Source organism: Hypomesus transpacificus, chromosome 3 (assembly GCF_021917145.1).
Source record: "Hypomesus transpacificus isolate Combined female chromosome 3, fHypTra1, whole genome shotgun sequence".
NCBI classification, from domain to species: domain Eukaryota; kingdom Metazoa; phylum Chordata; class Actinopteri; order Osmeriformes; family Osmeridae; genus Hypomesus; species Hypomesus transpacificus.
Genome location: NC_061062.1, coordinates 4,232,760 through 4,254,490, shown reverse-complemented (window position 1 = coordinate 4,254,490; position 21,731 = coordinate 4,232,760). Strand labels below are relative to the sequence as shown.

General features: G+C 49.5%; 1 protein-coding gene across 1 annotated transcript in view; it reads right to left on the bottom strand.

Annotated features, from left to right (window-relative positions):
- Positions 1–1,479: 1,479 nt before the first annotated feature.
- akap6 (A kinase (PRKA) anchor protein 6) overlaps positions 1,480–21,731 on the bottom strand; it is a 59,666-nt gene continuing 39,414 nt past the window's right edge. The window contains exons 6-12 of the mRNA XM_047051441.1: positions 20,467–20,613; positions 17,070–17,279; positions 11,061–11,339; positions 6,612–9,416; positions 5,400–6,281; positions 4,275–4,376; positions 1,480–2,771 (exon numbers count right to left, since the gene is read on the bottom strand). Coding sequence (XP_046907397.1) covers positions 2,724–2,771; positions 4,275–4,376; positions 5,400–6,281; positions 6,612–9,416; positions 11,061–11,339; positions 17,070–17,279; positions 20,467–20,613 — 4,473 coding nt within the window. The 3' untranslated portion in view covers positions 1,480–2,723. The remainder of the gene's footprint in view (positions 2,772–4,274; positions 4,377–5,399; positions 6,282–6,611; positions 9,417–11,060; positions 11,340–17,069; positions 17,280–20,466; positions 20,614–21,731) is intronic.

The following is a 21,731-nucleotide window of genomic DNA, read 5'->3' as shown; positions in this document are numbered from 1 at the left end:
GTAGTTCTCGCTGAAATGAAACCACTGCCTTCATACCACAAGCCCACGCACGTTCAATCACGGGAGCCGTAAAGGACAGACGTAAGCTAAGTTATTTGTTTCCGAGTTAACTTGGCGACCGCCACACCCTACCCTACTTCCAGGAAGTTGTAGGGTCTGACATTTGAATCCCGTCAGTCTTTCATCCTGACCAGTCGTCCTCTTAGACACAGAGATGATCTCTGTCAAGTCTATTTGATGTCCGTAATCACATGTGATCTTTTCAACAAAGAGAGTCCGTCCTAGTTAATGTGAGCGTCCATGCTCGGGCAAAGAAACCAAATCAACATTGTGACTGCTGGTAATTGCAAAGCCACCATGGTCCGATGCGCTTGACCTTAACGACCTTTAAAATAATTTCCATTTTCTTACAAAAAATATCTTGTTAATTGCAAAAAGGGGACCATTCTCCTCACCATGAAATGTTCTTTGAAGACAATGTAGGAATGTATTTCCATGTTAATGTCCTAATCCCATCAGTCAGAGATGTGCCTTCAGACACAATCAGATTCAAAGTAGCTGAATGTTTTATATGAGTAGCCTAGGGAATATATGACTAACAACTGATGTATGTAAGACTAATAATTGATAACACGAGTATGGTGAATACCAAATACTTTACAATGCACGTTATAAATGAACAGTTGATAAGCACAAATGATTGACAGAGGTGGTTATTATATTTATAATTTATTTTACTTTAATTTGCTTTATAGTTTACTTATCTGTTAATATCCTTATTGTTGAATGTCACTATGATAATGATGTTTTGTCTTCAGCAACAGCAAAAACTCCTGCACTCACTAACATCATGGTAGGAAGGTAGAAGGTGTTAGACAAGGCTGCTGCTGTAGGAACTGTAATGCTACATTCTTCCTCATTCAAATTCTCTATCTAAAGACTGCCTACCTTTTGCGTGTGTGTGTGTGTGTGTGAGAGAGAGAGCATGTGCGTGTGTCTGATTTTTAGACACTCACCATCAACAAACATGCTTCTTCCATAAGGCCACATGGACGATTACAGGAGAGGAGCTGTCATTACCACCATCCTCTGCAATCAGGGAAAGGTTGATTTGCTGGTGTGTGTGTATGTGTGTGTGTCTGTGTGCTGGGTAGGTAGGTAGGTGGGTGTGTGTGTGTTGTAAGGTAATGATACATCCCAGCTGATTCACTGATGAGGATCATTTCTGCCGTCCAATAGGCTTCCAGATGATCACAAGCAGGAAATGACCCTCGGGGCTGCTGGTGACCATGCCTGCCAGGTCGGCCTGTTCTGCTGATGCAAACACTTTCCACTGTGTTTGTTGTTGATATTTAACGATCAACATGCTGGGTGCTGCTGTTCCAGCATGACCTCAATCACCATCCTGTCAATTGTCAGACCTTCAGCATCTTATAACCGATTTATTGAAATGCAAGCATGGACGCATGGACACACACACACACACACACTATTTAATTGAAAACATATTCGGTAAACCATATTCTATCATCATTTCCAATAAATTAGGTTTATTTCTCAACATGTTCAGTACAGTATATTGTTAACCATGCAGTCTAGCACTTTAAGGCTGATAATATTTCACATCACAGTTCACATACAGTTAGACACAAACACCAAGTATATGTACCACCGGAATACAACTAGGCTTAAAGGTACAGTATACATATATACAGATGCCTATTTCAACCTTGCCTTTTTGTCATCCTTTGCCTTCCTTATCCTCCTTTTTTTCTCTCTCATTCTCTACTTCTTCTAAACACCTAACTGGTAAAGCAGAGTTTTAACAAAAGGTATCAGAAATAACAGTAGCAAGGCACACATTTTAAAGTTTTAACCCCTTCCTTTCCTCTCCTGCATTTTAGGTATTAAAAAAGGAACTTCAGACAGTATACTGGTACACACACACACTCACTTCTATATCACACCCACCTGCAGACCACACCACTCAGCTGTTTCCAAAGTTGCATTGTCGCTGTGTTGCATAGAGTACGTCTGTCACCCTCACTCTCTCTCTCTGCCATTTGAAAGAACACAATACCATGGTCTCCCGCCCAGGAGCCAGCAGAACACTCCAGTGTGCCTTGGTTCCAGGCCCTCTGCTTGCTGTAGCAGTAGTGAGACTCCGCTGAGGTTCCTGCTAGACAACGTGATCTTAGCAGACAGTGGAGATGCACCCAAGCTCAGCGGAGGGAGGGGGGGGGGGGGTCCTAGGCTAAGAATTTGCAGCTGGGGCTGGACAGTACTGGTAGTGAGATAGTATCTGGGGAGTAGTGGGAGATGCCATGCAAACTGGTGGAAGAACTGAATGTGAGTGTGTGTACGCACACACTTGTGATTCATTCAGTCATTGCATGGTGGCAGAGCAGTGAGGTAGCTCAGTTCCTGTTGGATGTGAGAAGCTGAACCACTTCCTGGATCAGCTGGAGGTTGCTAGGGGTCAACGCTGCAGCAGTCAAGAACAGGAAGAGCACAAGAAGTGGGAAGCTTAGAACAAGGCCAGGAGGAGAAGCCATGGAGTCCGATGATGTTGTTTTTTTCCTCTCCTATGGCCCAGGTCAGCATGTACAGTGGAGGGGATGAGATGGTCCTTGATCAGGTCCTGGGGACATCCAGGAGGGGAGAGCCATGCAGCGTGAGAGGAGAGCCCACAGGACAGGCCCTCAGGCTGGGCTGCCACAGCCTCACAGCTGGGCTGTGGCAGGGACTGGAGCCACGGTCCCTGACAGCCTCTGGAGAGAACACGAGAGGAAAAAGAGGTACACGTAAATTCCAACGTTGTAAATTCTTTTTTTTAATTTTTTTTTAGTATAGTTCAAATTAATAAAATAACTGGACAACCCTTGTTGTTTGTGCACTCTTTGGGCCCCTCCCCCTTGCTATCGCACTGAGGATCTCCTGTGTCCTACTCTGCCTCCATGATGGGCCAAAGGCCCCTGCTCTCTCCTCCCTCCCCCTCCTCCTCCAGGCTCGTGCTGTCTGACTGAACAGGTGGGCCAGACTTGGCCCCACCACAGGGAGCTGCTACAGCTGTACACACCACTCACTGTCTAGGTGTGTGTGTGCGTGTGTGTGCGCGTGTGTGTGTGCGTGCGTGTGTAATTATGAGAAAAACAGAGCAGGAGAAAAATTAGTCTGTGTCCCTCTGTGTGCTGTATGTGACATAGTGTGTGTGTGTGTGTGTGCGTGCGTGAGTGCTCAGCTTGCATGTATCCTGCGAGCGTGGCGCAGGGCTGTCTAACCTGCGGCCCCCATTCATACAGAGGCTCCAGCAGGGCTCATGTGCCCTGCCCTGGGGGCTGTCAGGGGACAGAAGGGGGGGGGGGGGTGTTATGGGGGGGTTGGGGGGGGGGGGGGTGGAGGGGTGCTTAGCCCCAGGGCTGTTCATGGTGAGGCTACTTTCCACACACTCTCTTACACACACACACACACAAACCTTACACTACTCGCAACCTGTTTGATGGTTTCTGTGGAATGCCACTGCTGTAAACATAGGATGAGTCATCGAAGTGTGTGACGTGATACTATAACATTAAAATATAATATATAGCAATATATTAACATACAATCAAATATTCATGTTTTGTGGAGACAATCAAAAGTGTGCGTGTGTGTGTATGAGTGTGTGTTTAAAAAAGCCCCAGAGAAGAGTCAGAGAGCCAGACAGACATGCTGCAGGCCCAGGTACCCCCAGGTAGCACCTCTCACAGAGTAATTTGCTGCTAACAGAGGCGAACACGCCATGGTAGAAAGCACGGCTCCTGTCATTGAATCATAACAAAGTCACAGGCCAGGCGAGCTCGCCAGCGTCACCAGAGACAGAAGCCAGCTTTTATGTCTCTTTATCACAGGGCTATTTTCTACCAAGAGGAAAAGACAGAGATAGAGAGAGAGGGATGGAGAGAAAGAAAGAATGAAAGAAAAGACGAAAGCAAAGAAACAGCAAGCTAATCCCTTTCTGTGAATTAATAAGGAGAAGCTGGATCTTACGAATGTGCGAACTTGCAGTATGGAATGAGCCGGAAAGTGTACTGTTTGCACTGACACACTGGAACGAGAGGAGCACCTGCAGCTATGGTTCCAGGTAGAGTACACACACACACGTCCAGAAGAGGAGAGAAAGAAACACAGAGAGACAGGGGGGAAGAGAAAGTGAGAGCAAGAGAGAGAGAGAGAGAGAGAGTGAGAGAGAGAGAGAGGCAGAGAGAGAGAGAGATACTGTTCATCATACCTACCCTGACTTGGGGCCTGCTGGAGGCAGCTGATCTGTCAGTGACATGGCTGCCAACCTGAGGTCCCCTGGTACCCTCCACGCTGCCTACACCTGACCTTGGAGCCTGGGGGAGGGGGGGGGGGGACACACAGAGGCTCAGTTTAAGACAGAGAGGCATCACTGGAGGGGTATGAAGGGGGGGGGGGGTAGACCGACGCTAGCAAGAGAAAATGGACAAAGAGAGATAGAACAAAACACATCAAAAGCCCATTATTATTTAGTCTGCAGTCTTTTCTAATCTGCTGGTGTTTCTGTAGTGTTTAGAAGTCTGTGTAGAGAAGCTGAACAAATCAGCTGAAACTAGTGGAGAGTGCAAATTAAAACAACAATTGCAGCATGGAGAATACAATCCGCCTTTCTTTTTAATTGCTTTGAAAGTGATCTGTTTGTAACCATGTTTGTGTATGTCGTATTCTATCCATGGAGTCATGACTCCTCTCCCCAAAACTTTTTAGTTATTGTTTAATAATCATAGATGTATGCTTACAAGCTGTTCACTGAACAAGCTTGATAACTGATGCAAAAACTTCATCTCAAGACTTTGGTTTTGGCACCAGACATGAGACTGTGTAAAGTATCAAACAAATTGGATACAAAACAGACGAGCACTTAAACAACCCTGACATATTGTTAATCCAGTCATGAAATGAAGTCACGATTCTTGATACTTGACAGGAAAATCCTGGTTAGAAACGATAATTGAACCTGACCGAAGGTAGAGCTTGGTTCTCTTGTGAGGACCCACGACTCTGGAAACCCTCTCACTAGTGAAACCATGAGGAAAACCAACACCTCGCAAATATTACTGAGATTACTTAGAAATGAAGACAACAGGTTGCACAGCAGAGTCATTACATGTTAACGGGGCGGCAGCAGTGTAATGTCTGGAATGGGGGTATAATGTATGGTATCATGTATGGTATAATGTAGTATAATAGTGTGGGTTGGGTATAATGCCTGTGACTATAGACTAAAGTCAGGGCTGGAGCAGAGATCCAGGTGTGTGAGATATGGGCCAGTATAATGTCTGCTTGTGGGTCTGGTATAATGTCTGAGATATGGACCAGTAGAATATCCAGGAACGCACCTGTTTCTGAGTGGCCTTTGCATCCTGCAGCGAGTTGCGGCCATTCCTGACATTCCTCTGTTTCATCCACTGAGCCGCAGAGCCTCTCTCGCCCCTATCGCACCCTCTCATCGCCGGAGAGTTAATTTTAGGATTAATACTGGCGCAGCCTGCCTCCTTTAAAGGATTTGTACTGGAGCAAGAGATGCTTATCTTGGTCATTACAGGAGCAATATTGGATTCAAGCGTTTTAGAATCTGCAAAACATTCAACAGTGTCTATCTGGCTTTCACACCGTGAGGGATTAAGATAAGAGGCAGGCTCATTACGGCTCGGCGCAGCCAGGCTACCGGTCGGGCTTCCCGGAGAGACGGCGGTGCGGGCGAGGCCTTGGTACGCTGCTGCCGCACTCTGGGCAGGGGAGAGGACGGGACGGGCTCCTGCTGAGGGACAAGGCCCCAGGAGATAGGAGTCTGGGCTTGCTGTTGGCTGGGGACTGGGCCCTCGATTGTCGCAGAGGAAGGTTTCTGTTGGTATGGGACTGGGCCCTAGGTGACAGGAGAGGAAGCTGTCGGTGAGTTTGGGACTGGGCCGTCTGCGGGGCCTCTTGGTGAGGACCATGCTGTAGCACAGCGGGGGGCCCAGGTACACCTCCTCTGTGCAGGCCTTAAACAGCAGCTCCTGGTCCTGAAGGTCCAGGGTGGGAGAGAGGGCCGGGGGCAGGTCCGGGGAGGGGGAGATGGCAGGGGGGAGGTCGGGGGTGTTGGAGAGGAGAGGGGTGTTGTTCTTGCTTTCCTGGCAGGTGCTGACCTCTCCACAGTCACTGTCATGCGAGGAGAGGGACAGGTAGGAGTAGAAGTCTCCCTTGCGTAGCTGGATAGGCCTGTGGGAGTGCTCCAGCACCTGCACAGAGGCAGATTATTACACTAGATTAGATTAGGCATTATTGGAGTCGTGTTTAGTTCAACTAATCCACATTATTATCATTAAATCATTTTGTGGATTATTATCAACTATAGGTATGTGAGGCAGATTATGTGGCCTACACACAGTACTCGCCAACCTTCTACAATATAATGGAAATGTAACTGAAGCTATATTGTGTGTATTTGAAAGGAAGCGAAAGAAAGAAGAGAAAGAAAGTGAGTCAGAGAGCCAGACAGACATGCTCCTCTGTGGGCCCAGGTACCCCAGCCCTGCTAGCACCTCTCACTGAGAGACAAGACTGCCTACCTTGTCTCTGATCTGGGCCAGCTGCGCTGAGCTGAGGGGAGGTGGGCTGGAGCCTCCTCCTTCCTCTTTCCCCTGCTGCTCCGACTGGATCTCCTTGTTCCTCAGGGCGACGGTTGTCATGTCGATGATCTCCATGACAAAGTTGTGGACGTTCTCCCCCTTCTGCTGCCCGCCGGGGGAGTCGGAGGACGAGGGGGCGTGGCCGCAGCAGGAGGGCCGTCCTCGGGGGTGGGCGTGGCCGAGGGCGTAGGAGGCGGGCTGTCTACAACTCTCCTCCCTCAGGAAGGACGAGAATGTCTCCTGACTGTTGATCGCCTGTCGGCCCCCACCTCGGAGCAGTGCATGATGGGATCTGCAGTCTTCCACGGGGGAGAGGGAGGGGGACGGGTGGGAGGAGCTGTGACACGGGATCTCGCCCCTCAGCTGGCTTTCCAACGAGGCCTGCTTATTCTCAATTGGGAGGAGCTCGCAGGAAGGGGAGGCGGAGCACGTGGTCGTCATGGCGGCCGCGTTCCTGGAGTCCCCGCCCGCGGAGTCCTTGCAGGCCTCGCCCGTCTTGGTGTAAAGACTCCCCTCCTCTCTCATCAGCAGTTCGTCCTCCGCGTCTTTCCTCTTCAGCTGGGACTGATCCACGTTGCCGTTCTCCATGTCGTCCACCAGCCGGCTGATGTAGCTGCACGTGGCGTTCCTCCTGTTGGCCTCCACCTCCCCCTCCCGGGGCTGCTTCTGCACGTGCTCGCTCCGCACGTTGGCGTTGGTTTCCAGAAGCTTCAGCGCGGCGCCGCTGAGGAAGCGGCGGTCGTTGGCGGGGGACGACGCGTTCTCCCGGGACGCCGTCCCGCACTGGAGCTCGTCCCCCAGGTCGGCCTCCCCTCTCTCCCTGGCGGCGGGCGAGCAAGAGGAGGATTGAGGCCGAGGTCTGATCCAGCTCTGCAGCTCGTTCCTCATGTACTCCAGCCCCAGGGCGAAGGACTCCTCCGTGCCGTCCTCCTCTTCCTCCTCGTCTTCCTCCTCCTCCTCCTCCTCCTCGGAGGTCATGTTGGACTCCTCCCCCTCCCTCCCCCCCAGCTCCTCCTCGGTGAGCGTGGGGGTGGAGCTGGAGAGGAGGTCGCTGTCGTCTTCGTCGTCGGTGCAGGCCGAGGCGCAGGACACGTTGACCACCATGCTGACGCTGGCGTCCGCCTCGTCCGGGGCCGCGCCCGCGCGCTGGCACCGCTTCCTGAAGGAGGCGTTGGTGTCGGGGAAGAGGCGGTTCTTTAGGAGGGCCAGGTCCTCGGACGCGGCGGACGACTCCTCGGCGCTGCTCAGCTCCGTCAGGGAGGCGGCCGAGCTCTCGTTGACGGAGGAGGGGGGGCCGCGGGGGCCCAGACGCCCCCCGGGGGCCGGCAGACGCAGGGAGCAGCTCTGCAGGGTGATGTCTGAGATGCTGCGGGTCATCTTCTGGGCCAGGGGGCTCTGGATGTCCTCCAGGCGACGCAGGAGCTCCAGGGTGCGGCGGCTCAGCTCCCCGGCCGCCTCCCCTCCTAGAGCGGGGGCCAGGCCTCCCGCCTCCCCAGGCTCGCCTGGTTCCCCCGGCCCCAGCTCCCCCAGACTACCCTGGCTGCCCATCTCCTCCCCACTCCTACCAGGGGCCAGCCAGCTCTCCAGGGAGATGCTGCGCGGCAGAGGGTCTTTGCCTGCCGGGAACAGTTCCCCTGCTGTGAACAGAGACTCCAAAGACGACCCCTGGGACAGCAGGGGGAGGGGGGAGAAGACTCGGTGGCGGAGGCTCTTTGCCTGCCCGCTGGTGACCCCTCCCTCCTGCTTGTCTCCGCCGGGGATGCAGGCTCCGTCGGAGCCAAAGCCCCCCTCGGAGTCTGAGTCAGGGGTGAAGCCGTGCCCGTTCACTAGGATCTCCACTGGGTCTCTCGTGTGCTTCCTTCTCATCTCGACGTCCTGTTCTTTCTTTCTCCTCGCCTCTTCGCTTTCGTCCCAATTCTTCCTGTTCTCTCTGTTCTCTCTCTTTCGTCTCATCTCTCTCTCGTTGTCCTCCCTCCTCTTCCTTCCTGATTTAGACCTCGGGTCTCTCTTCAGCACCACGCAGTCTCCGTACAGAGCGCACTGATTGGCTCGCTCCAGTATCCTATCAATATCCCCGTCACACACCCGGTCCACCGAGGGGGAGTCTGACCCCCGGGGGGGAGAGAGGTGGCTGCCCCTCCCCTCCTCCCCCTCTCCCTCCATCTCTTCCAGCTGGCAGGTCTCAGAGTTGGCTGTGGTCTCCGTGTCCCCCTCGCTGACGATCCCGCTCTCGCTCTCCGATCGCCGGGCTGCGTTGCCGCCCCGGGGGCCTTGCCGGCCCCTCTGCGCCCCCAGCAGGTCGGGCAGAGACTCCACCGAGGAGAAGGAGGAGTCTTTGCTCAGGCTCTTCAGGAGGGTCTGCTTCCTGTGGGCCTCGTGGCTGAGGGTCTGCTTCCTGTGGGCCTCGTGGCTGAGGGTCTTGGGGAGAGGGGAAGGAAAGTGGGGCTGGCAGTAGAGCTCGATGTTATGGACGCTGTAAACTTGATAGACAGTGTTGACTGGATGATGAGAGGACGGAGGAGGGACCATCATCGAGTCCCCCGCCCGGGTGGAGGGGTAGAGAGGGTGAGAGGGAGCTAACCCTGAGGACTGTGGACCGTGGGTGTCCGAGTGGAGGTCAGGGCTGTGTGTGTGGCTGCCCTGCGTGTCTGCGATGGTCATGTCCATCTCGTCCCATTCCCAGGAGTCCTCAGGGGGAGCACCATGAAGGTCCATCAGAGCAGGTTCTAGAAAGTTCCCTGGAACCTGCACAGTGGGCCACAGAGAAGACAGAGAGTTAGACTAAGAGTTCATTCGATTTACTGTGGGGTCAATTCTTCCTCAATGGTAGAGGCAACAAATATTGACATTGAAAAAGAAATCCATACAACATAAGAACATTTCATGAAAATGAAAAATCTGACTATAAGAGTAACCTTTTTAGACTTAAATAGAGTGGGCCCAGAGTCGTATTTACACAGTACAGCTTCAGAATGCTATTCTGACAAGGGCTCTCAATCACCACAGAATGCCCTAACAACAGATGCCTCAACAATTGTATCCGTCTTCGGAAAAAAACCTCCCACACACACGCACACAACTGTCTGGAAATGTGCTTAGATGCAAGCATTCTAGGACACAATTAAACAAATTGCCCTGCATCTCGTTAATACCAGAGAGGGGCAATTTATATTAGCCATTTGTATCTCATTAGTCTATTATAGCAAATCCAACACTTGCTTGGTGTGTAGGATGGGCCCTGTAATGAATTATTATTAGATTTGTGTTTATTCTTTTGCTGCTGATAGACGAGGTCTACCAAATCTACCAAACAGTAAAACTATCAATCAATCTAATCCAATCAGAATAATGAGAGCTGCATCAGCTATCGCTGGGCAGAACGTGCATCGAAATACGAAACCTAACCAGATACTGTATGTGAATGAAAGGCTCGGAGGAGCTCTAGTCATTAGTACGACTCACAGCCGAACCACCACCAACACAGGAAACAGCCCCTCACCTTATCACCATCAAGCTCTCAAACAACCAGCCAACCAAACACTCCACCACACCACGGCACTTCCTCACCACATGACACAGGAAATAATTCCACGGTGCGCTTTTAAATATTGGCCTTCTCTCGCAACCTTCCAGCAGATGCAAGGCTAACAGATGAGCTCTCACACAAAACACCCACAAATGGAGGAAAAATTGTTGTTGCTGTTTCCTCTGCGCTGGGAGGATGGGTCCTGTCTCGGAACAGCGCTGGCTGAGAACACAGGCGTTTCATCACACGTTGCAGCCATTCATTTATAAACAAAGCGCCGAGCGGGCAGAACACTTCTCTCTCCCCATTCTGAACACATCCAGGAAGTGAAATTACACTTCAGGAGGAAGGTCAGTGCGGTGGTGGCCTCTGCTATTTGTCTTCTCTCCTGGAGAGCTGGGGGACGTTTATAACCGAAAGGACAGGCAGCAGATCTACCAGAACATTCCCCAGGGCTGAGGTGGTCTGCTGCTAAACTGCTCCTGCTGTTATTTTCCTACACAACACAATAAAATACTTTCAAAAAGGTTGGCGAAAGGGTAAGGGTTCTCTGTGGTTCACAGTCAAATTGAGTAACTGAGATGCTTCAAAGAATGAATTCATTCTAATAAAGGGGTTCTAATGAAATATCATATCACTGTCAAACCCCTTTTTAAACAAGCCATTTTCTGGCATTTCAGAAGCTCATTTTCATGATTCATGGGTACAAAGTCACAGTACACTCCCACCTTCTGTAATGAAGGTTTCTGCCGGTGGACCATATCCATTCTATGACATCTACTTCTACAATATGTAGAAAACACACATGTTCTTTTCTCAGTTCTGTTCTTCTTCTTGTGTTGTGAACCTCGGTGTCTGCTCACCTGCTCAGGCCCCAGGACCTTCTTCAGGCGGGTCTGCCATTGCAGCGCCTGCATGACGATGGCCTCCCAGCGACGCTCTAGGTTGATAGCCAGCAGCTGAAGGGCCTCCTGGTGCTGCTCTGCTTCTGGGCCCATCTGGAGGGCCCCCTGGTGCAGCTGTGCGACTGGGCCCACCTGAAGGGCCTCCCTGTGCTGTTCGCCCTGCTCCAGCAGCCTTTGGCAGAGTCTCAGCACAGAGGCCACACCCTTACGCCGGCCTCGCACCTCCAGACACAAGGACTAAGGTGGGAGGGGGGAGAGTGGGAGAGAGAGAGAGTTACAGAACCAATAACATACTGTCCTTAACCCCTCGTTCCTATGCGACCACCCCATCATTTCCAACCAGCGGCAATATATGGTAGGGGTGGGGGTGTAACAAGGGACTGCCACCCCCTCCCCCGTACACACAAACGCACACACACCTTCACCCGTGATGAGGTCTCCCTGTCACAGCCATGTAAATCACCCCTACCTAACCCTTTTATGCCTCTCATAAACAGCAGAAATATTAAACATTAAAAGGGCACAGCCTCCACCTTCGTGTTCTAATACTCCACATCACACACACACACACACACACACTACATTTTTGGGCTCCAGTGTAAAATGCAGCTAATCTTCCAAGCGGAGACCTGGCTGTCCTTCTGAACATGCAGAGATGACAAGGCGCAGAATGGATCCCCAGGACAACACATCCACAGAACAATTTATGCAAACCCCGTCCACCCCGAAAAGCTCTCCCTTTAGCATTTTCTTTACATTTTCCAATAAATATTAAACACTATTACATTGAAATTGGATTTCCCCCCACTGTGTTCCTGTCCTGCTCTAGCGTCTGGTTACAGTTTGTGTCCTCGTCTGAACGTACAGGCTGATGGGACGACGAGACGGCCAAGTGCCAGGAACACGGATACTGACAGGACTGACAACCTGCTCTGCCACCAGGACAGAGAGAGACAGAGAGAGAGAGAGAGAGAGAGAGAGAGAGAGAGAGGGAGAAGGAGAGAGAGATGAGAGAGAGAGAGACAGAGACACAGAGAGAGGGGGAAGGAGAGAGAGATGAGACAGAGAGAGACGGAAGGAGAGAGAGATGAGACAGAGAGAGACAGAGAGAGGGGGAAGGAGAGAGAGATGAGACAGAGAGAGACAGAGAGAGGGGGAAGGAGAGAGAGATGAGAGAGAGAGACAGAGAGGGGGGGAAGGAGAGAGAGAGATGAGAGAGAGAGAGAGAGAGAGAGAGAGAGAGAGAGAGAGAGAGAGAGAGAGAGAGAGAGAGAGAGAGAGAGAGAGAGAGAGAGAGAGGAGGGGGGAGGGAGAGAGATAGAGATGAGAGAAAGGAGAGAGAGAGGGATGAGAGAGAGGGGGAAGGAGGGAGAGAGATAGAGATGCCAAAGAGGGGGAAGGAGAGAGAGAGATCGAGAGAAAGAGAGGGAGAGTAAAAGAGGGATAGAGAGAGAGAAAGAAAGAGAAAACACTGAAATTGAAACACACTAGTAAGAACAGGCTCAAGAATGATGTTTCTGCATGTTTCACAACACCGTCGTATTACACGTTTAAGATTTTACATCTGGCAGTCCAGTCTAGTTGTCAGAAAATATGAATGATACAGTCCGTTTGACAAATACTATCAATATAAAATGTCTGGATACAAATGGCCCAACCCGAGTGAGTGCATGCTGTGCTAAATGGCACATGAAGTTTTCTGGCGTTATTTTTAGCCTCTGAGAAAGAAAGGCTGAGAGCCGAAAGCTTCATTGTCTTTGCCTTGCCTTGCCTTGCCTCGCCTCGCCTCATACACTGTGTTCCTCTCTGCCTGGGCTGCCCTTATTGACTCACAGACTGAGCAATAGTCTGCCAATATTTGCTAAAAAGCTTTTTCAAATACATGGAAGGCAGTGGAGTGGACTGAGAGAGAGAGAGAAAGAGATGGGGGAGGGAAAGGGAGAGGAAGAGATGGGGGAGGGAGAGGGAGAGGAAGAGATGGGGGAGGGAGAGGGAGAGAGAAGGAGGGAGAGAGACATGTACAATGGGTCCATTTGAGGAGCAGAGCTAGGGTAGTGAGAACTTGGCCTGACTCCAACATGCTCTAGAACCTTCTCCCAAACCTCACTCTCGATATCACCCCACACACCACAACCGAAACAGCTAAATGAGAAGCATAATTGCCTGAAAATAAAAGCATCTGTCAGTCCATCCCTCCAACCATCCATCCGTCCATTCCTCCATCTTTTAGAGGCTAGAAGATCAGATATTAGATGTTCTGCCACACTGCAAAGCATTAACACAGTCTAGAAGAGCCCAGACTGTTCCGATTTGATTATAGTCCCTATCATCTCGTTCATCACCATAGCCATCGTCATCTTCCTTCCTCCGGCCCCATCATGGTGCTGGTTCAGGCTCAGATTCATCTTGTACAGAGGGATCTATCTACACTATCTAATCTGCAGGGCTCATTCACAGCCCAGATGTAATAATGACACAACAGCAGCCAAACAGCACCGCAGAGCAGATCCTCCAAAGAACCTCTCTCTCATCTCTGCTCCCTCCCTCTCTCTCTCTCCACTTCTCTCTCTCTGTCTCCTCTCTGCTCTCTCTTCCCTGCTTCTTAGCTTACTTTCTCTCGCTCTCTCTCACATTCTCTCTCTCCCCCTCTCACTTCCTCTGTCCTCCTCTCTACCTGCCTGCCTCCTCTTAACAGTGGGTGGGGGTAGATTTACTCCTAAATCTCCTAAAAAGAAATCCTCTTAAGTCGCCCTCCCCCTCACCTCCCACATCTCCAATCGAATTATATCAGTCTGCCATGACTGGCAGCAAAGACTGCCTTGATGTGACATAAAAAATAGGAAAGCGACTGAAGGAGAAATATCTAACATCTTCCCTGATGGTTTAATAAAGATAACAATAAGACTGGTGGAACCAGAGAAGTGTCATTCTCTGTAACAGTCTGTGTTCCGGAATGCCATCAACCAAGTTCTAGAAAGGATCCTGCTTGTGTTCTAGTTTTATTGTGATTTGATAGGATGAAGACATGGTGTGGGAATGACCTTTGGTGAGGAGGAGAGGACGAGAGAAGGAGAAGGGGAGGAGGAAAAGAGGAGGAGGGAGAAGAGGAGATCACTGTGACAGTGACCCAGTGGATATTCAATCAATTACCATTAATTAGAAATCTCTGATTAATTCTATTTTGTTGATTAAGTCAATTAAAACCACAAGCACTTGTTATCGCAAATGAGTGTAATGAATTCTTGTCGACAATTTGTTCCCACACACATATTCCCCTAGCTCAGAGAGAGACAGCCTCCAGCATCGTCAGTTTCTGTCACTTACAGTCCCCTTTCGCCGGCTCTCTCTTTTTTCTTACTCTCTCTCTCTCTCTTTCGTTCTCTCTCTCCAACATCATATTAACACAGCCTGGCAAGGCCAACTGTGCTTGTATCTGTGTATGTTTAGCCACAGTCAAAGGTTAATATGGAGCATGCCTTTGAAATGGCTTGCATGAATGAGGTGCATACGTCTGCATTTAAGGGTGCGGCCCCCCCCGCCCCCCCCCCCCCCCCCCCCCTGCCCCCCCCCCGCCCCCTCCTCCTCCTTCCACAGACGTCTGATGTGGCCCCTCTCCCCACATTCACGCCACCTCGCTCCTCAGCAGCCATAAAAGGATTACGGTCACACATATAAACGTCCTCGGCTGTAAGAGGGTGCGCTCAGATCCCGTCGGACGCGCGCACACGAGCACTCTCTCTCCTGGCAGACAGACTCTGTGTGAAAGATGATCTTAATGTGGTCTTATGAGCACCCAGCCGCTCGGGCTAATGCGCTAAGGCAAACAAACTGAGCAGAGTGATGAGAATGCAGCAGATGAGGACATGATCTGGTCGGAGAGAGAGAGAGCGTGTGTGTGTGTGTGTGCATAAAGGACGAGAGTGTGTGTGTGTGTGCATGAAGGACGAGAGAGAGAGAGAGAGAGAGAGAGAGAGAGAGAGAGAGAGAAAGAGAGAGAGAGAGAGAGAGAGAGAGAGAGAGAGAGAGAGAGAGAGAGAGAGAGTGTGTGTGCATGAAGGACGAGAGCTGGGAGACTGGGCTTGGTGATGGGAGAGTGTGTCCTTTTGATGTCACCTGTCTGATCCCCATTAAAACACTGATGAGGAGCTAACGTCCAATGCCCCTCATGCACACACACACACACTCACACACTTACAGTTTCTCTCACACACACACACACACACACCGGCCATCCATCCAGTCCTTTAATGTGGTTAGCACTTGGCTAAAGGGACAGGAGTTCCTTCATTCTAATCATGAAGCTGCTATTGATATTATATCTGCGCTGTCACATCTGATTAGCTGCTCTCTCACTGCACCACGACGACTAGAGCCCGGGGCTGCAGTGTGATTGGTCAGGGAGAGCTGCTGGGATGAGAGGAGAACATAATGGACCAATGGCAGGACAGATGAGGGAGATTGAGGTCTGACCCCCAAGGTGTGACCCCAGGGCCGTCTCTAGATCAGAGAATGAGCTGGCCACCGACGTTGGCGACGGCGGCTCTGCTATCTCCAGATCTGCCGTGGCATCTCCCGCTCCCCGAGAGGCCTGCAGATAGGCGGGGGTCACGTCGCGCGGCCCACAGAAGAAAAAAGACACTTTGAACAACTCTGGAAAGCCATTTCTCTACTAGTGAGAGAAAGAGACTGAGGGACAGAGTGTGTGTGTGTGCGTGGGTGTGTGTGTGCGTGTGTGTGTGAGTGAGGGAGAGAGAGACAAAGAGACAAAAATAGACCTGGGTAAATGGGTTTGGTCCAACTCTCAGTGGCCCAAGGTTTTGACCCTGTTGAAGATATACCTTGTTACATGGAAATATTAGACTCAATTAGGTCTCTACGGAGAAGTTAGGGTTAGGGTTATGGAGGATGAGGAGGATGAGGGGGAGGTGAGGCAGGAGGGAGATAAGAAGGAAGAGGTGAAAGGAGGAGGAAGAGGAAGACAGTTGTGAGGGAGAGAAGTCATGTGACCATGTAGGGATGTTTCCTGGGCGATAAGCAGCATTAACATTCATCTGAGATGAGGTGCAGTAGTCAGGAGACAGGAAGCACATGGGTGTTATTGTAAGATGGAGGCAGTGAGGCTGGGCACCAGCAGACTAAATTGAAGCGTCTCGTCTCTCCAGCGACCCTCCCAGAGCTACGGCTACACAATGCAGACTCATTTCAGACTTGGTTCCCTCAAGGAAGTCTGGGATACCATATCTTAAAAGCCTTTTAATTAAATTAAGTCTGAGCTAAGGCATGGTTTTATTATGAAAGCTTCCTCCACTGGTTACTTCATTAATACAGCTGCTACTGATAGGTAGGAAAGATGGAAATGTTCGCAGAAATGTTCATATAAATGTGATGTATTCACAGACTTTCACAGCAATATTTGTTTTGATTGGCGGTTGAATTCAGTTTGAAAGTGGATCCTTTTCTTATGCGTCGCAGTTTCAGGGTCACCTTGGATTAAAAGTGAGCTGCAGAATAGGGATCCCTGAGAGAAGCACTCCTCAGTAGAATCTTCTAGAGCCCGGAGATGGCTCCCTGCTGATATCTATTACAGCCTTACTGCAATAAGGACAATGATATTGAACCAATTTACAGTAGAAATGGTCCAAACAGACCGTTAAAATCGTTAAAAACTTTGCTGTGTCTCCCAAATTACACTTATCAATATTTCTAATAATTTTCACCCCCAATTGGCTTTCCACAGAAATCAATGCTTCCCATTGTGCTTGACACCCTATAAAAATGTAAGTTTCACTTAGAAAACATAAATTCTCTGCACAAAGAGAATCAATCACTCTGTATTTAAACCTGCGTTTGTCTGTCTGTTTGTGTTTGTGAATGAGTAAAGTACTCTCTAACTGTAATGCCGTTACCTATGGGGGGGCACTGGGTGCCATCTAAACGTGAAGGTTTGTGTGTTGGTCATGGGCTTACCTTGAAGCTCTGGAGCTGCGTGCTGGCCTGCGGCTGTGTGTCCTGCCTCAGACAGGTGTTGAAGATGAGCAGCTCCGTGTCCCTCAGCCAGCCCTTCAGCTCTTTGATGCGATCTTCCAGCTGCCTCACCATGCAGTTGGTCTGGGGTGACAAAGCCACACTGGGGTCCTGCAAAGGACTACAGCTCCCAGAATGCTCCGCCAGGATCTTCTACAGAGACAGAGAAGATAGTCCACGGTCAGGAGGTAGTGTGGTCCAAAAAGCTCTCATATGTTATACGGTCCTAGATACCTATGACTGATGTTGTGCAGTCAAGGGGGAAAAAGCATATTTTTGGACACCAATATTTGATGAATGTAATGAGTTTATACAGGACTAAAGTACTGAAGCAATGCCCTGCGTGTATCTTGTGTGGCAAACCAGTCAGTATGCAAATTATTCAAAGACAGGGGTCTTGAATGTTGTAACACAATCTTCACAAACTTTGTGTTCTGACAGACAATAGATAGCAGGCCATCATCGCAGCATCCACGAGATTGAGATGCTAATTTCGAGGCGTAGATGTTGTTATCCAGGGGGTTACCTCAATATCACAGAGAAATAATACAATTTAAAGCAAAACAAAACAGCCGCAGAGTGTTGATGGAGGAGCAAACAATCAGGGGCACAAATACCCTCCAACAATGTTGAAATAGGCTCTACTGGGCAATTTCACCACCTCGTCCTCCTCCTCCTCCTCCTCCCTCCCAAACTCACACAGCACACTCAGGAGGGATGATGGGAGGAAAGAGAGAGAGAGGCTAGAAAGAGAGAGACAGAAAGAGAGAGAGAAAATAAAAGAGAGAGAAAAAGAGAGAGATAAAGAGAGACAGAGAGAGAAAGAGAGAGAGAGAGAGAGAGAGAGAGAGAGAGAGAGAGAGAGAGAGAGAGAGAGAGAGAGAGAGAGAGAGAGAGAGAGAGAGAGAGAGAGAGAGAGAGAGAAAGTGTGGAAAGTGAAGCCCCACCTGCTTGGCAGCGCTAGTTTGGGAGCTGGAGTGTGTCTTGAACTCTGGCCCCCCACAGGCTTGTTGTGAGAGCTAAAACACACCATTATCCTGTTAATAAGCGCAGCGTCGCCCGCTATAATTGTCAGTCTTTTGTGTGCTGTGTGTGCCTGTAAGGAAGAGACTTCGTAATGGAGACAGATGTGAATACGAGTCAGAGGCTGGAGTGGCCATTTTAGAAAAACGCAGCATCAATTAACCACTCTGTGATCGTCTAGCTCCCCTGTGCATCCTCTATCTGCGTGTGAGTGTGTGTGTGTGTTTACACACCTGTGCTGCTTTCATAGAGCCACAGTGTTAATGCGCGATTAACTTACCAGGTCTGACTCATGTGTTTTAGAGTCACAGTGAAAAGAGGTTTGTGATACGAACCACGGCAACACTTTCCTGTTTACCAATAAGGAAAGGTGAATCAACACCCAAACACCAAACAGATTAGCATATTCCTCTTTAACAGCCGATGGAAAGGGTAGAGCGGGTCAGCTGACCTTGAGATGTTGTCACTGAGGTCAGAGGCATTGCCATGGCGATAAACAGTCTGACTGTATGGAAATGTCTGTATTGATTTCATGACTGTTCCACTTTGATCGCCCTCACCTCCCCATAACTGTCCTCTGGCACCACACTGTCTAAACACTACTGAAGGACATCTTACAGGACTTGATTATCCTCCTGTTCTCTCTTCGCTGGGTGTACTGCCATCTTTTCTGACCATCTCATCTGTAATCTAGGAGCCCTGAGTGGCTGTGCTTTTCGGAGATTCTACAGTAGAGCTGTCAGCAAAAGACACACGAGTATGCCCTTGTGTGTGTGTTTGTGTGCGTGTGTTTGGGTGTGCGTTTACATGAATGTTGGTGTGTGTATGTGTGTGAATGTGTGTGTGTTTGTGTGGGAGTATGATGCTGTGTCGGGGAGGTGAGACCACACCGATGCCCTTGAAGAGGTCAGCTTACAAAGAGAAGGGGAATTTATTGCCACTTTATTCTGTTCGGGGGAACAGTTTGCAATCATAAATTCTTCATAAGCAGAATACTTCAGAGAATGGTCTGTCTTCATAAATATATACGACAGAGGACATCAATTTCATTTAATTCACAATTTGTGTCAGCACAGCAGATGCCAATGCCTGCCTTGATAGGCTTGTTTAATATGCAATGGAGCTGGCTTAATGTGCAGCGCTGCAAAGGGAGCAGAAATCTAGCTACAGATTAAACTCCCTCTCTGCACCACTGACACCCCATTCTAGCCGCTCCACACCCCGACGACAACGCCACTCAGCACTCTCTCTCTCTCTCTCTCTCTGTCTCTCTCTCTCTCTCTCACACACACACATACACACACACACGCGCACTCATCTCACACACTCTTTGACGATTTGTCAATCGACAAAAAACTGTTTGTATAAATGTGTGTGTGAGTGTGTGGGTGGAAGAAAGAGAGAGAGAGCATTCTGTCCACATGTCAAAGATTCATGTGGGGGTAACATAACAGAAGTTTAATCATCATGGCTGATTGCTATGGTGCAGGAACAGAGAATTCATTTGTAGCTTCATTTTCAAACCGAATCTGTTTGGCTGTGGTGCTATACATATGTTCATCTAGCTTCCCCAACCCTGCTTAGTTGCACACAAACAGATGGCGTGCACAAACACTCTAATTTCTCTAAATATGAGAGCGTGAATGTATGCAGACGGTGTTGTTTACATAACAGGAGTCAGGTGTGTACTTTACATAGAGGAAGTGAGGTAATGACCAGGGCTTCAGTTCGGGGGGCTCACCCAGTCTGTCACACACAGAGACGAGGCAGACAAGAGGGAAAAGACACTCTTTCCTCGATTCCCCCATGCCAAGGGCGCCTCTAGACCCGCGACAGCCCCAATTATATTCTTCATGTAGCAGATGAGATTATCTGTGATTAGCCTAAAATTAGCGATGAGGAGCGCGTTGATAAGCATCAGCAACCACACCTCAGCCCCCATTAACAGGATCATCAGGAGCAGGGCTGGGACACTGATACCATCTCCAGCCCTGGATCCCTTCCAGGAGAGGAGCAAGCCCTCACAGCAGGGGGGGGGGGTTGTAGTCTTTGTGATTTACTGAAGACTGTCTAAGTTTTCCACTGCATAGATAAAAGACAGTTGGGGAAAAGCCCTTCAATGTCTGTGTTCAAGTGCCTGTACATTTGTGCCTGTCTGTGTGTGTGTATCTGTGTGTGTGTATCTGTGTGTGTGCGTATCTGTGTGTGTGTATCTGTGTGTGTGCGTATCTGTGTGTGTGTATCTGTGTGTGTGTGTGTGTGTCCGTGTTAGCACTCGTATGCGTGGTGATGCCAGAGCCTAGCGGGGGTCTCCTACCTGCAGCTGGTTCCACTTCTGGGTCATGAGGTCGACGTGCTGGTCAAAGTCCACGGGAAGCTCCGCCCCACTCCTGCGTAAAGACTCCGCCCACCCCAGCAGGTGGGTCTTCTTAGGCAGCCACATGCTCATCTCTACGCTGTTACCCTGGAAACACACACACACACACATACAAAGTCAGTTATACTGCCGCTACCTAGACTGACTGGGAGTAGTCCATGTGAATTAATCTACAATTTGCATTCAAATAAGGAACAAAATAGCTCTTTATATAACAGACACAGGTGGCATTTTGTGGCTGGTTGGTTGATGTTCACCACAGTACTGTACATCCATTAGAGCTGTTGACATTCCCTGCTAACACAAGTCATCTTCTCTTATGATGGCAAACAAAGGCCAACATCCACTGTAAAACAGCAACCGTTTGCTAGTCCATGGCCTCACAGTAGACTGCAAACGTACTGGTGTCCAAACATCTTGCAGAACACAAGGAGATCAGGAATAGCAACACTTCAAACTAACCGTTCTATAGTTGAACAATAATAGTGTGTGATGTGATCTGAAGGGTTGACATTTCCTGCTGGGAGGCTGAGAACCATCCTAACAGTAACATTGTGACACCAGTCTCCTCAACACCGCCGCCTATTATTGGTTGATTCTTCTCTCTTCTCTTTTGCCTTTCATTTTCTGCATCAATAGCTGCTTGATTCTAGTTTTATCCTGTCATTTATCATTACGGCAGAGGCACATTTAAATATTTTAATGCGTTCTCTGTTGGTTTTCTCTGCTGTCACATGTCCTGAAAGCATTTTTCACTGTGGCATTTCTGATGGAGATGGCACCACACAGCCATCCATCCTTTTCACTTTTTAATACCGACGCTCGCGGGGAAAAAATAAGTAAATATGTGGCCGTCTAACTATCAGGAAATTATACAATTTATTTGTTGACAGCAAATATTGATTTTAAGACTCTTCTTTTGTTTAAAAAATGGCATGTCATTGATCGCAAGTCTAAACATTAACGGAGAAGAGAAGATAGGCAGAGGTGATTAAAATGTATGAGATCCAAAGTTTTGCGCTGAAATGCTGAGCAGAATGTTTGAGAGGAAAACTTGATGCATGGGCGAGTTTGTGCCTCCAGTCAGTGTGCACGCTAGGACAACCCTGCAGATCTGCATACTGCACACCTCAGGATGAGAGGGCAGGGGGTAGGAGCAGAGATGAGGTAGGGGGAGGGGGATCTGGGGGGGAAATGGACTAGAG